The 15,309-nt window shown below is 44.2% G+C and overlaps 1 protein-coding gene and 1 long non-coding RNA gene across 2 annotated transcripts in view; one reads left to right on the top strand and one right to left on the bottom strand.

Moving 5' to 3' along the window:
* The window catches only part of ARHGAP25 (Rho GTPase activating protein 25), a 91,499-nt gene extending 78,821 nt beyond the window's left edge, over window positions 1-12,678 (bottom strand). The window contains exon 1 of the mRNA XM_010367638.2: window positions 12,204-12,678. Coding sequence (XP_010365940.1) covers window positions 12,204-12,264 — 61 coding nt within the window. The 5' untranslated portion in view covers window positions 12,265-12,678. The remainder of the gene's footprint in view (window positions 1-12,203) is intronic.
* Window positions 2-12,206, top strand: LOC115894354. The gene is made up of 3 exons (XR_004054462.1): window positions 2-44; window positions 1,710-1,846; window positions 3,680-12,206. It is a non-coding gene; the product is annotated as an uncharacterized LOC115894354 (long non-coding RNA).
* Window positions 12,679-15,309: the final 2,631 nt, after the last annotated feature.

Here is a 15,309-nt window from a genome sequence, read left to right as displayed (position 1 = left end):
CCTCCCGAGTAGCTGGGATTACAGGCCTGCATCACCATGTCCAGGTAATTTTTTGTATTTTTAGTAGAGACGGGGTTTCTCTGTGTTGCTCAGTCTGGTCTCGAACTCCCAATCTCAGGTATTCTGCCTGCCTTGGCCTCCCAAAGTGCTAGGATTACAGGCGTGCGTCACCACGTCTGGCCCTGGGGAGGTCCCTGTCTTTAAACCTATGCCCCTTCTGCCTCCATCTCCAGCTCCATTTTTCACAGTCAGGGGCCTCACACACATGGATGTGGACACCCCAGCCCAGACATCCGAACTTTGTTCTGGGCCTCGCTGCAATCATCCGTCTGCAGAAAAACCAGTGGGAGGACCTAGGAAAACATTATTGCAGCTCCTGGCCATCTGCATAGGGAATTTCACAATCTCAGAGGGTCTAGAAGGCAGGCAGGGCTCAGGGTCTAGGTGGGCATGTCCCCTTAACCAGACTCCTTGCACTGTGGGGAGGAAGGAGTACAGATGGAGCAAGAAAAGAGCAGGACCCTCTAAAATACATGTCTCCAATGGAGGCCCCTGTTATCCAGGCCTATGGGCTATACTGGAGATGAAGATGTGGGTAGACGAAAGCTTTTCGTGGTAGGAAAATTGAGTAATTCTCACTTAGTTGTACATATTTTTCTCTATGAATGTTATCAGTGAGAGTGACGGCAGAAGGAAGTGTTAAGACCTTGAGGGGAAAATTTAAAAGTAGGCATAAACGTTTTGGGGAAAATGAAAGTGAATTTACTAGGTATGTGCTATAGTTTAAATGATGGCGTCTCCTCCAAAATTCGTGATGAAACTTCATCTCCAATGCAACAGTAGTAATAGGTGTGGCCTTTGGGAGGTGATTAGGTCATGGCAGCTCTGCTCTGATGGATGGCATTAGGATCCTCACAAAAGGGCTTGAGGGAGTGCGTTCACCCTCTTCTGCCCTTCCCTCATGTGAGGTCACAGCACTCCTCCCTTTTGCCCTTCCATCCCTTTCTACCATGTGAGACCACCAAGACAGCATCATCTACAAGGAATGAGCCTTCACCAGACACTGCTCTTGAAAGCACCTTGATCTTGGACTTGCCAGCCTCCAGAACTGTGATAAATACATGTCTGTTCTGTATAAATTATCCAGTCTCAGGCATTTAGTTACAGCAGCACTAGTGGACTAAGACAGTAGGTGTAGTAAGTTGGTCTGGCTGTGTCGAGTGCCCACCTCAGACGACTGGTCATAAATTCAAAGTGAATCCAGGCAGCTCAGGGGTGATTTTCTCCCATGATGTTCAGCTGTCCAGGTACAGGCACTGAGAAGGTGGATTATTGGGTTTAAATAGGGTTGGGGTTATGATGAGGAGAAATGGCCAGATAATTTAAGGCTGCATGTTCAGTAGTAGATTTAATGCTAGTTATGAATCTGTGGTAAGGAGGACCTAATGTGGTGACTGATAGTGAAAAAATGGGACCAGTGGAATGGTGGCTCACTGAGGTAATGTCAGAGAACTAACTGCTGGAGTGGGTGAGCTGGGCACATAGGATGTGGTGGGCACAGAGTGGGAAGTCTGAAAGTGAGATTTCAGAGGTGGTACAATTACAGGGGTGACGTGGTTTATTTATGACTATGAGTGGCTGAGCTGGTTGGAGGAAGTATTATCTAACAACTCTGCAAAGGAGGTGGAACTACCGGCCCCATTTTTCAGATGAGAAAACTGAGACACGGAGACATTGAAGTGACTTGCCCACAGTCAAAGAAGTAAGAAAAGGCTGAGCTGGAAATCAAACCCAGGCTCATCTGCCTTTGGAGGCCTCATTCTCAAAGACTGCCTCCTACACTCAGGTATGGCTTCGTGGTTAAGTCAAGTGTCCTTTTTTGTTTTTCTTTCAGGAAATGATTTTTATCTGGAATCTTACTTTTTATCTGTGAAGACACAAAGTTGACTACATTATCAATCACTTTCATTACCATGCTGGGCATTTCAGGCCACAAAAGAATGAGACTGGGATAATTTCATGCTGGCCAGAAAACTGGTTAAATCGAGGGTTTTCTGGGGAGAAATAATGAAAATAGACCACATTTATTGGTGGAAATGCAACTGCATTGTCTGCGGGCACTCTCTACTGGCTCTAAACCAGAATAACAACGTGGGATTAGAAGCTTGATTTGTGGCTTTTTAGAAAGAGCATATAGACTTGAATGAACATGTAATAGCTTGCCCCTTGTAGATATCTAGAGGCTATGGCTCAAGTGGGGCAAGAAAAGCTTTTTTTTTTTTTTTTTTTTTTGAGACGGAGTCTTGCTCTGCTGCCCAGGCTGGAGTGCAGTGGCCGGATCTCAGCTCACTGCAAGCTCCGCCTCCTGGGTTCACGCCATTCTCCTGTCTCAGCCTCCCGAGTAGCTGGGACTACAGGCGCCCGCCTCGTCGCCCGGCTAGTTTTTTGTATTTTTTAGTAGAGACGGGGTTTCACCGTATTAGCCAGGATGGTCTCGATCTCCTGACCTTATGATCCGCCCGTCTCGGCCTCCCAAAGTGCTGGGATTACAGGCTTGAGCCACCGCGCCCGGCCAAGCTTTTGTTACAGAACAAACCCTGTGTCAGTTTTTTAAATGTCACAGTCACAGTCACGCTGCATATGTCTAATTCCCTTTAGTGGGACAGCCCCGCTTCCTCAGAGTGTCTCTAATGAGACTGTCAGAATCTTAATCTTTTCCTTCTTCTTACATTCTGAACCTATTAAAGTGTCCAGCACATAGTAAGTGTCCAATAAATATGTGTCAATCAGAATAGAAGAAAAATGAGCAAAAGGTACAGTCTTACAGCAGGGAGAGGGACTGATTATACCTGGGTAATTCAGAAAGCCTTCCCAGGAGGAGCTGGGTGCTGGCCATGGTCATGGGGAGGGAGGGGTAGAGTTGGAAAAAAACAAAATCCAGAAAGCAGAATAGCAAACTTAGGGGCCCGACATAGGACCCACAAGGGTAGGAATTTTTGTGTGATTCTAGAAAGAATTACCTTGCAATACACTGACAGATGTGGCTCTCGATCTTTCTGGAGAAAATGTGAGCAAGACTAACAGATTTCATAAAAACAGATGGAGGGAGGTCGGGTGCGGTGGCTCAAGCCTGTAATCCCAGCGCTTTGGGAGGCCGAGACAGGCGGATCACGAGGTCAGGAGATCGAGACCATCCTGGCTAACATGATGAAACCCCGTCTCTACTAAAAATACAAAAAACTAGCCGGGCGAGGTGGCGGGCGCCTGTAGTCCCCGCTACTCGGGCTGAGGCAGGAGAATGGCGTGAACCCGGGAGACGGAGCTTGCAGTGAGCTGAGATCTGGCTGCTGCACTCCAGCCTGGGAGACAGAGCGAGACTCCGTCTCAAAAAAAAAAAAAAAAAAAAACAGATGGAGGAAGCTAGCATGACAGTTTCAAGGAGGCTGAAAAATGAATTTGGAAGGACTTCTAACCATGTGAACTAAAAAGAAAGGAGAATGACTCCAGGTTTAAAGATATTTTCTCCTAAATCAATTTTTGCCATAAATTGTGTGGCTTCTCAGGAAATTCAATTCAAGACACATACAGAGCACCTATCACAATTACTTTGTTTCCCTGGGCCTGGAGAGCTGATTCTAGGATTACTTTCCTGGTTTTCACACTGAGTTCCATGTCCCAGGAACAGTCTGAGTCCCAGACAAATCAGGCCAGCTGTCACTCTACCTGGGAAGGAGAATGCGGACCGCTCAGAGGAAGATCAGTGTCAAAATCAAGATCAAACAGGTTGGTCTCAGGACAGAGCACAAGGGCTGGGCTGAGAATGGACTGGAGGTGACAACTCTATATCTGCTATCATCTTTACTCTGAGTTGTCTGCATAAGAAAATTCCTCACCCACTAGTAAAGTAGATTTCTGGCTTCTGAATGACCAGGTGCATGGAATCAAATGCAGAACGACAGTCAAAGGGGAAGAATGCATGCACAAGAATCCTTGGGCAGCATCAGCAGAATTGAGGACAAGAAAGACGGGAGCCTTATTTTGAAGGTCCTGCTCTTCCCCCCACAATTATATCTACAAATAATGATCTGAAAGAGACTGGTAGGACAGGTACAGGCCTCTTACAGCTAATAGGAAAAACTGCTCTGCCACTGCTGTAACCCACATGTAAGTGATCACAAGCAGTTAAACACTGAGCCCCTGAAGTCCAAACTAACAACTTCCAACCTCACTTCAGTGGCCAGAGATACATATGACAGTAGGAGATGGTCGACAGCTCTGGAGGAGGAAGCACTAAGTCATGGAGGAGGGTCTTCCACACAGCAAACAACCTAGAGTCACTTTGCCTACCCAAAGCAAGGGAAGTTTGAGGAACTGCTCCTGTCATAGCACAGAGACAATGACATTTCTACAGCAGGCATTCTGCAGGAAACTTACCAGAAGCTATCATTATCTTTATTAGAAAGTCACAACTCAGGCATTTTACTGATTTGGAAAAGAACTGGCAAAAACAGACAAACAAAACAAAGCAAATAGGAAGAAAACAAGAATAGCCATGCAGACAAAATTGACACAAGTCATGCAAATTGAGAAGGAAGTGAATATACGGCATTTGGAAGCATAAAGTGTAAGAAACAGAACATGACCAGTCAACTGCAGATCAGCATGCGTGCTGTGAGCCAGGAACAGACACTGGGCAGGAAAGGAGGTATCTGCAGACGTTGTAAAGCCCGTATGTCTAAAGAAAAGAATGAAGAACTAAACTTAACCAAGACAAACAAAACGCTGGCACCGCTGGCTGTGGTTTTCACCAATGACTTGATTCAAAGGAGTTGGTATCAGATCTCCATTATAGCTGATGTCCATTACAATAATGATAAAATGGTAATTACTAGTGTTTATAATGCACTTACTAGATACCAGCTCTTATGCTAAAGTTTGACATAGATCATCTTCTCTTATCCTCACGATAACTGCATGAGTTAGCACTAGGATTGCACTCATTTTACAGTTGGAAAACCTGAGGACCAACGTCACACAGTGACTGACTGATGATACTGGGATTCAAATTCAGACAATCTGGCCCCAAAGTCAGCTTTTTAACCACTGTGTGATAGCTGGCTCATTCCATTATGGTTAGTTTACACTTTGCCAGAAAATTCTTTTTGTAAACTTTATAAAATTATTTTAAAATATTAAAAAGTATTCACATCAGACTCAGGAACTCTATATCGTACTGCTTCCTCTTTCACTTTGAAACTCCAAACCAACAAGGAAGCAAATGGTTCAGACACTATAGGCCAAAATTCCAGCAGTGGGGTATGGCCAGCCCCATCCAGAGCTGAGATCCATGTGTGCATGTTTTGGGGGTGGATGGGTAGTATGGTGTGGAAAGGAGACAGTGCATCAGCTGTCACCTTAGTTAGTCACAGCTTAAGGAGAATAGATGGTGGTAGCAAAGTTGAGCATCACTTTCAGAAAGGTGGAGAGGTGGTAAGGGGTGCTCACAGCATGAGATGCACAGCAGGGCAATGCTGCTTAAGTACCTATCACATACAGGTGAGCAAATACATGTTTTATGATGAGTAAATCAATGAGTGAACAAAATGAAATGACTGGTCTGAATGTACTGAAGATTCCATAATTTTATGTAACTCTAGGGAAAGAATATGAGTGGTTATGGGATTGTGTTTTACTTTATGAACTAAAAGAAATAACTTTTAACATTTTAATATTCCTTGAACCCTTCTTAGATATTGCAATGCTCAGTCACTACTAAAAAGTATAAAATCTGAAGCTGAGCAGTGGTGGCTCATGTCTGTAATCCCAGTACTTTGGGAGGCTGAGGCAAGAGGACTGCTTGGGCCCAGGAGTTCGAGACCAGCCTGGGCAACATAGTGAGACTCCCCCATCTGTATTTTTAAATAATAAAAATTTTTAAAGTATGGCAATTATTTGTAATGAACACATAAACTCTGATCAAAGACAAAGACTAAAAGTATGCTAATCAAATGGGCATTAGAAGTTGTGACTGAGTTTCCTGGCAGCCAAGACAAAGAGGAGAACACAGCAAGTTGCACTCCTGTCTTACTAGAAAGGAGGAAGCACTGTAGTCCCTCAAAGAAGACAAAGTTATTTTCTGAGCACTGAATTCCCAAGTAACTTTCTCACATAGAGTTATACATAGAAGCCGCTGGCATTGTCCATTCTTCCTTCTCATGTTTCCAGTACAATTAGGAGCAGGTTTCATGAAATCATTACTTGCAGGAAAGCTATAAACTGAGGATCTAACATTAAAAGACAACTCAGTGAACCCTATTCTGTGAGCATAGCAAGATAATGTAATCCAAGTACAGCTTCTAGTCTGATCGGAGGTTGGAAATGAGACTGTCTATAAAGAAAGGAAACAGATGTTTGCTGAGCACCTAACATATGTCATATGCATGAAATATTTTCTTCCTTTCGGCATATGTGTTACTAGTCTCATTTGTAGAAGCTAAGCAACTTGCCCCAGCTTCACTGCTGTTTAAAGCAGAGTCCCAAGCTCATGCACACTTTCCTATATCATATGTCCTCCTTTCTTTCACAATTTTATCAGGAAGAGTCAATGGACAATTTAGCCCCTTTCTTTGGGCAATTTGAGGTTATTCTCCCCAGTGAGGGCCTAGAGTGCTGGTGTTACATACCTTATGAAGAACAACTCATTTTGTTCAAAAGCCAAAGGATCAGTTAGTTGTGGGGTTGACTCATATCTCCATGTTCAGAAATCTTCATGGCTCTTATCTCAAAGGAAGTCCATAGTATTGACAGCTGTAAACTTCTCTGTTTAAATGGCCTGGGAAAGGATTATTATGCTCTCTTTTCAGTGATCAGAAGAACTAGAGACTCCCCGTGGACGAGATGTTTACACTGCGACCAAAGCATGGGTAGGAACTGGGTGGTGGTAAGGGAGACTCAGATGGACAGAGGGCTCCAGGCAGATGAGAAAGAGCTGGAAGCTGCAGAAGGGAGGACATGGCTGAAGTCTCCGGTATGCAGCAGGGGAAGGGAAGGTGACAAGAGAGAGATGGGCAGGTAAGCAGGGCCAGATCATAAAGACTCTCCGTTTAATTCCTTCATGCAGAGGTTCTGTACATAGTATAAAGCCTTCTGCTTCTCCAAAAAAGCAGGCACAATGTGCAGGAAAATCACTGTGAGAAAGACAGCAAGTCTGGGGCGCCCTCAAGAACATCTGCACCTAGATCTTAAGGAAGGTGAATGGTAGTGATGGGAACAGGGGTGTGGGGTCAGAATTCCTCTTAAGCACTATCTGGGGCTCCCATAGTTGTTCTCATCACAGCACCTCTCTCACCGCTTTGCAGTTGTCTCTGCCCCCACTGAACAGTATGCCCTGCAGGACTCTCTTCATATTTCATATTTAGCTCAGCTTCCTGGCAGCCAAGACAAAGAGAACACAGTAAGTTGCACTCCTGTCTTACTAGAAATGAGGAAGCACTGCAGTCCCTCAAAGAAGACAAAGTTATATTCTAGATCTGGCAGGCCTATGGGTATCTTTTTTTTTTTCCTTTGCAAAGTGACTTTTGGTTTTTAAACAAGCTTTCAAAGAGAAAAAGGATGATGAGTAAAGCCTAACACAAGAAATGTCAATTATTTTCTCTCTTGGTAACTTTCATATCTCAGTTCCTGTCTGGGGACTCTACAAAATTTCCATGCCATCCTCTGTGACAGAATCCCCACAATCTGCCTGTGCCTCGCTGTGGCTCTCCGTCATGCTCTTCCAGGTACTATTTGGTCTCATTTGCTGTGGCCACAAGTGGGACTTTGCTTCTACTCTTTCCTCCCTCCCATCTCTTGTATCTTAACACAAGTTCAGACCACTTGACCTGGGTGCACCTTCATGCAAGATTCTTTCCTCAAGCTGCCTTGTGTGTGATAGGACCATTTTTATCAACTTATTTCTCTCAGTTGGTCCGAGCATCTTTCCAACACCTCCACAGTGGGTCTTACTCAAAAGGACCACATTCCAGCTGCTGGAGTCCCCATAGAGTTCTCCCATTGGTTGCTATATGAAGATGCTTCATAACTGTGAGGTGTGAGACAGGGACATGGCAGCACTACCATTAATGAAGTGACTTATAGTGATGTACACCCATGCCAGGGCCATTGGGCATCTTAACCCTGGCCTAGTTTCAGACACATAGGCACCAAGAGCCACCGAGCTAGTCTCTGCCAATCCAAGTGCACAGTCTCAGACAAAGTACAGAATCTAAGTTGATCTCATCTGGCATGTACAGAGGGAATTTTGTGCATGAGTGGGTATAAAACCAGGCCCTACCTTCCCATCACCACTTAGGTTGGTCCCCACTCTGCTGCTGCTGCAGAAGGCCCAGAGGTGACATCAGTCCATTTTCTTCAAATGGCCAGAAGGCTGTTGGCCTGGACAGCAGGAAGCATGCACTTCGTGGAGAGAATTTAATTTATGCCTAAATGTTAAGTCAACAGCAACATATGGACAGACATTTTTACTTAAACAACCAATAGCAATGTAACCTCTGCATAAAAACAGAGTGGGCCCCGGAAGGAACCGCTCCCTTGTGTAACTGTTCAGTGTCTAATGAAGGCCGTGTTCATATTCTTTTTTTTTTTTTTTTCTTGAGACAGAGTCTTGCTCTGTCGCCCAAGATGGATTGCAGTGGCATGATTGTGGCTCACTACAACCTCCGCCTCCTGGGTTCAAGCAATTCTCCTGCCTCAGCCTCCCAAGTAGCTGGGATTACAGGTGCCCGCCACCACACCCAGCTAATTGTTTGTATTTGTAGCAGTGACTCTACTTGCATGTGTGGGGACCTTTATCAATCAGGGATTGGGGGCTACTCATGGAAAGCAAAGACTTTGGGCACAGCAAACAGACCACATTCAGTCCATAACCCAGGCTGGTCTGGTTAGCATATGGTAAGTTTGGTAATGAATTGTAAAGAAAGCTCTCACCACTTTCTGATGTTCAGAAAGCTGAACATCAAACAAGCACAAATCAATTCACCATGTGCTATATAGTTTCAGGATTCTCCAGCCTGGGGAACCAGCATTTCAGTGTTCAAATAAGGCATAAAATGTGCTCAAGTAGACTGACCTGGTCATATTGGGAAGCCATGTAACTCTTTCAAGAAAGCCCTGTAACCTGAGACTGGAGGTCCAGAAAGTCTGGACCTGTCCTCCAGTGATGACAATTCAGTTAAAAAGGCACATAAATTAACAAGCAAAATATTTGAGTAACTGCGTGAAGGCAGTGAAAAACTGTCATAATTCTAAAACTGAAGATGATAAAGGATCAAAGGAAGAAGTGTGCGCTCTTGGCTCCACCTCAAGTCAAGACTGTTTTGCTCTGCATTTTCCTTTTTCTTCCAACCCCTATTCCCACCAGGATCAATAGGTCAGGTGCAGGAAGGTCTGTGACTTTTTTTCATCACTGCATGAAAATCTGTCAGACTCACGGTAGTGGACTCAGGTGAGTCTGCCATCCAGCAAGACCCTCTTCAGCTCTGCGATGGAAGTACAGTGGAGAGTCCCTCCCCTCGCTCTCAGAGACTTTCACTTTCACTCCAGCTCACAAGATTCTGCGGAAACTGGAAGCATAGCTCATCAAAAAAAGCTGGGGCCCCTTTCCTGGGTCACATTCTGGGGCAGTGTCTTGCTATTTCACCAAGTGCCAGTTCTAGTGTCCTTCCTAAGCTATGGCCTGGCTCCCTGAGGACAGTCTCAATAACAGCCTCCAAAAAATTGAGCTACAGAGTGAATCATGAGTTAATATTTGTGTTCTAGTCCCAGGTGACCTTATATTCCACGCTTTTGGTGATCATCTACTTCAGGAGTTCTCAATTAGAGAAGATATTACCCTCACCCCCATCCCCAAGGAACACTTGGCTGTATGTAAAGACAGTTTTATTTGTCACAACTGGTAGTGGTAGGGGGGTGTTACCATCTCCTAGTAGGTAGAGGCCAAGGATTCTGCTAAACATCCTATAATCCACAGGACAGGCCCCACAACAAAAAACTATCCAACCCAAAATGTTAATCGTATCTAGGTTGAGAAAACATTAAAACCACAGATTGTCAGCTTTCCTGAAATAACTCCCAGTTCCACAGGTCTTCCCAATAGAGGTAAGTTTCTTTGATATATTGGTAAGCCAGTTCCTATAGTTACACCTGGACACAGGATGCTGGAGAGGGGATTGGAAGTCCTATGACTGAGTCGGGGGCTCTCCCCCATCAGAGGACTCAGCTTATGGTCTGAATGCTAGTTCATGTGACACTTATAAATGCATCCTACTATAGCCCAGTCCTTCAGGGTAACAAACTTGTAGATAGCATGGGTAATGACAAGGGCTCCTCTTTATTTCATTATGTCTTTATTATTATTTTTTCATTAAGTAATACTAAATCACATCATCTCCTTGTTTTTGTTGGCTGAAACATTCATTCAGCCAACAAATATTTATTGTGTGTCCAGTTAAGTCCAAGCACTGTGCTCTGTACTAAATGGCTGATAACTGTCTGCTGGGGCTAGTGAACACAGACCACAGTACCTACAGCAGGAGTTCTTCCTTGGGTGAAGATGAAAGTGGGGGGTGCTTGTTGAAATGCAGGATCCTGGGCCTTCCTCCGGAGATTCTGATTTTGTAAGGATGGTGCCAAGAAATCTGCATTTTTAGCCAGCACTTGATGTAAGTCTGATATAGGTTATCTATGGGACCATGCTTTAAGAAACATTGGTAAAAATCATGAAATTTGCTCAATCAAATCCCAGGCCTGAGTATATGCAGTCTTGAGCTGTAGTGTGGTAATTTCCTATATCTGTGAAAAAAAATCATTTAACTATTAATTGTCTCAACTTTCTCATTTTTTAAACCAAAGGAGTGTAAGACCCTAATAACCTGTGTTCAAACACAGGTGGAGAGAGGGCAGAATGACCTCATTTATGTAGAAGCAGGACACTTTCAAAGGAACAGAACCGTATAATTTGTATGACATAGATTGAGCATTAGCCAAGTACATTTGTATCAATGATAGGAGGAAAATCTCTTGCTTATGTAAGAGGTACGAACACTATCTTTTCTCTGAACTGACCTCAGCATACAATCATTCATAGCTTGATTAGGGAACGCTAATCTCCCCTGGTTATCAAGATAAATGGCTTCTCTGATTACTGTTTTCTTTCAAATCCTTTCTCAGACCTACATCATTAATGTTCCGCTTGTGACTTTTCAATGGAGCACTTATTTTAGCAGCACACTTAACCCCTTTAGGGGTTCAAATCTAAAACTTGCTCAAGCAAAATTCTTCCAAGCTGTTAGAAACACCTTAATACTTATCTATGTCTAATATCAAGGAAGTTATCTCATATATGGCCGAGATACATAAATGTAGGCACTAGTTTTCAGCCCAATTGCTCTGCCGTGAATTACTGTGACCAATTTAGCAATAGAAGAAATCAATATAAAGAACTTTATAACGAATATATAGATTAAACTTAATGTATCACTATCATCATTAGAAGGACAGGGTAAGGATTAAAGGACAGACTATCTCAGAAAATATGCCAGTCTCCCTTAAAATAATAATAAATACATCTGTTTTCCAACTCATCTAAGAATTCCCTCCCATTCTGTTCCTTTAATTATATCTTTATTATGTAAGGTCTTTATTATACTTTAGTACTTTTTTATGTTCCTGTCTTGTTTTTGTTGTCTACTTTTTGCTACAAATAATACACCTTGACTCCTGGGCTCACAAAACAGAACACCCATTGAATTTACTTACAGATTGAGCACCTCAAAAGACTCTAGTCTTTGTGCTCCTGTTCAGAACCATTCGAAATATGGATGAGTTTCCAAACAGGAAGGAAATGGAATATGCTAAAAACTCACAGTTTTGTGTGTAATCTGTAGCCTTAAATCATCCGAAGTACCCCAGATCCCGTACACCAAGGAGTTCCATCCCACTGTTTTGTCCAAATGAAAGAGAACCCCCTCCCAGCATTTTAGAACTTGGACCTGGCATGCCAACTTAAATGCAAATGGTCCCTCAAACTCAGATTTGCCGCGAGATCCATTTTTAAGTAGACTATGCTCCCTGCAGACCAACATGCAAATGGTGCTCGAGTATACGTAAGAATCACAGAGGCAACAAAGAAAAGACACCAACCATACCTATTTTCGCAGCCTCCACTTTCAGGTTGAAATCCCAGTTCCTTGGCAATTTTAGGGACATTTTGCTTCCAGTTTAAGTGAGTAGTTAGTGAAGCGGTGAGTCTGTCACAGTTTGCGCCCTTCTTGTCTTTTCGCTCTTTCCCTCTGTTTTTGTGTCTGTTTTTGTTCCTCCTTACGATTGCTTCACAAGCAATCTTAGGGTTGAGATTGATTTGCCAACGTGTCTCCTCCTTTCTTTTAGATGAAAGGTCCATCCATCTGTCACTGGAGGATGGCACCCACACTCCCCCAGCCTCCACCCTCAGTCCCACAGGGGCTGGCACCCTGCTTTTCTTGCTTTCAGTTGTACCAGAAATATCCCAATTGACACTTCCCTCTGCGTCATGGGAAGCAAAGCTCCTTTTCGAAAGAATCTCAGGCCTCACTGAGTTGAGGTCGTGATAAACAACTGCTGCCTCTCGGTTGTGTGTGTGTGTGTGTTTAACTGTCTGCTTCCTTGCATTTGAGGAAGTGGGTGGCCGTTCAGTAAAGATGATACATTATGAGCACTCTTTCTTGAGAAAATGGTTTTTGGAAATGCTTGAAAAACCAGAATGGTTGCGTCTGTTATAAAAGGCTACAGTTTTCATTAAAAGAAAATGTCCAAACTCCCACCATCTACTTCAACTCTAAGCTCTCCTCTTCCTCACCTAATGGATCAAGCATCCAAAAATGGTCAGAAAAACAACTAGCATTCCCCCAAAGTTATCTTCTTTTAAATTCTTCCTGCTCTAAGGACCATGTCGCAAGCTCTCCAGCTGCTCAGGATAAAGTTTGCAAGTGATCTCAGCCTGAGGTAGGGAGGGTTTTGATGTATTTGGCTTTAATGAATCAACAGAAGCTAGGTCGACCCACTCACATGTCATAAGGGTTCTTTGGCATTGCACACAGGGTGTGGGCTTTAGAATCAGGTGTGTGGGCTGTATACATGGTGTGGGCTTCTATTTATTAGCTCTTCAACTTTTTAACAAGCAACTGAATCTTTCCAGACCTTAATGTCCTCATCAGTAAAATGGGGTTGATAATAACCACAGCTCAAAGGGTTTTTGCAAAGGAATCTAGTGCAGAGCTTGACACAGGGTGGTTGCACCACAGACATTAGTTCAACCTTTATTCTCTTCTATTTGGTTCAGTTACGTGACAAGCTTTCATGTTTAACTGGGTCAGCCTAACCTAGTGATTAAGCATTTGGGCCCTGGAAACAGATCACTGGTAGTCAAATCCTGGCTTTCTTGCTGTGGGACTATGGACAAGTTTCTTGACCACTTTGTGCTTCAATTCTTATCTGTAGATGGGGCAAATAATAGGGCTTACTTCACAGGCTGTTGTGAGGCTTTAGTAGAAAAGCCAGCACAAAGTGCTCAGAATAGTCACTGTTAGCCAGCATCTAAGCTGCACACCTTGCTCCATTCATTCTCCAACCCTCCTAGATGACTCTGTTATACTTTCTTCCTCACCTGCCACTTGCTTACTCTTGCTGATGACCTGGGTTCCCGTTTCATTGAGAAAATTGATGTAACTGCGAGAGAATGTCCCCAAGCTTCCTTCACTCTATCTGCTCACCTACCTGCATGCAAGCTGTATCCCTAATCTTATTCTTGGTACAATGGGTGAACTGGCTGTTACCGCTCTCCCATCCCTGTTGCATCATCAATTTCTCCTTTCTCTTGGATCCTTCTTGTCAGCGTTCAAACTTATTATTTTTTATCCCACATAAAAACTCTCTGGATGCCACCACCCCCTTGGGCTAGAGTCCTATTTCTCTCCTTCATTTCTGAACCAAGCTTTAGTAAGAACTGTCTAACTTGCGAATATCTCTCCTCTTATTCTATCCTGAATCCCTTAACTGATGTTTTTGCCCCTATGACCCCACAAAATATATTCTTATCAAGGATACCTATGACTTCCCTGTCACTAAACTCACAGGTCAGTGCTTCATATTCATCTCGCAGGCCCATCTGCCATGTGGGACACATTTGATAGCTCTCTCCAACTCTGAGCCCTCTGTCCTTGGGGCTCCCACGGCCCACGGTTGGCCTGGCTGTCTGCCTGCCTTTCTGGCTTTTCTGTGTCTGTTTTCTTGCTGATTCCTTCTCATCTCTCTGACCTCTGAATATTGGAGGAAACCAACACTTGACTGGACTCCTTTTCCATCCACACTCACACCTTAGTGAGCTCATCTGTCTCAAGGCTTTAAATGCCACATATTTGCAGATGATTCCAAAGTGTATTTCCAGCTCAGACCCCCTGAACTCGGAATCACATGGATCTCTACTTAGATCTATAGTAGCCATCTCAAACTAAATGTGTCCAAACTGTATACCCAGAGAACGAGGCTGAAGGAACAGTAGTGACCTGGGATATACTCCTCTCTTCAAGAATGAAAGGAGCATGAAAGGAGCGTAAGAAAGAAGAACCTTGTAAGTGCATTTAACACCTCTGTGCACATCCTGTCTGCTGGCATTCCATTGACCAACACAGGTCATATGGCCAAGCTCAAAGTCAGTGAGGCCGGAAGTACACCCAGTCCTCAGCGGGAGTAGGGAGGGAGAAGGGCCAGAGGGGTGGGAGAAGGGCCTGAGTGTTTGCTGATCAAGACTCCCCCCACCACACCCACCCAGTCTACCCAGCTACCCTCCAGCCTCCCCGGGGAGCTGGATTCCACTGAACTTGACTCAGCCACTTGGAGACTTTGCACTACTGCCTGCCTAACCCAAACACCACTGCTCTTTTTCGTATCCCGACTTCGTGAAGTGGGTGTGGGAGGGGCAGCTGTCTGACCCCGCCCAGCAGCATCTCCATGGGGGAATTCAACACCATCTAAAATTTCAGTCCTGGGACCTTTAAACTCAGGAACTTTGAAAATATTTTGAAGGAGGCATTAAGAAACACGCAGGGAACTTCCTTTACTTTTCAGGGTAGGTTCCTGTCAGTCTTGGAAAAACTCGTGACCCATGGGGGAAGTTAGCTGTGCATATGCGGAAAGGCAATCAGATGAAAAGCTCACTCCCTGCAAGGGCCCAGCACAGCAGCCTTCCCCCACCACAGAGCTCTCCCTCGGTCAGTT

The sequence above is a fragment of the Rhinopithecus roxellana genome, chromosome 17 (genome assembly GCF_007565055.1).
Source record: "Rhinopithecus roxellana isolate Shanxi Qingling chromosome 17, ASM756505v1, whole genome shotgun sequence".
Classification (NCBI taxonomy): domain Eukaryota; kingdom Metazoa; phylum Chordata; class Mammalia; order Primates; family Cercopithecidae; genus Rhinopithecus; species Rhinopithecus roxellana.
The sequence above is the reverse complement of the archived record's forward strand: the minus strand, read 5'-3'. Positions and strand labels throughout refer to the sequence as shown.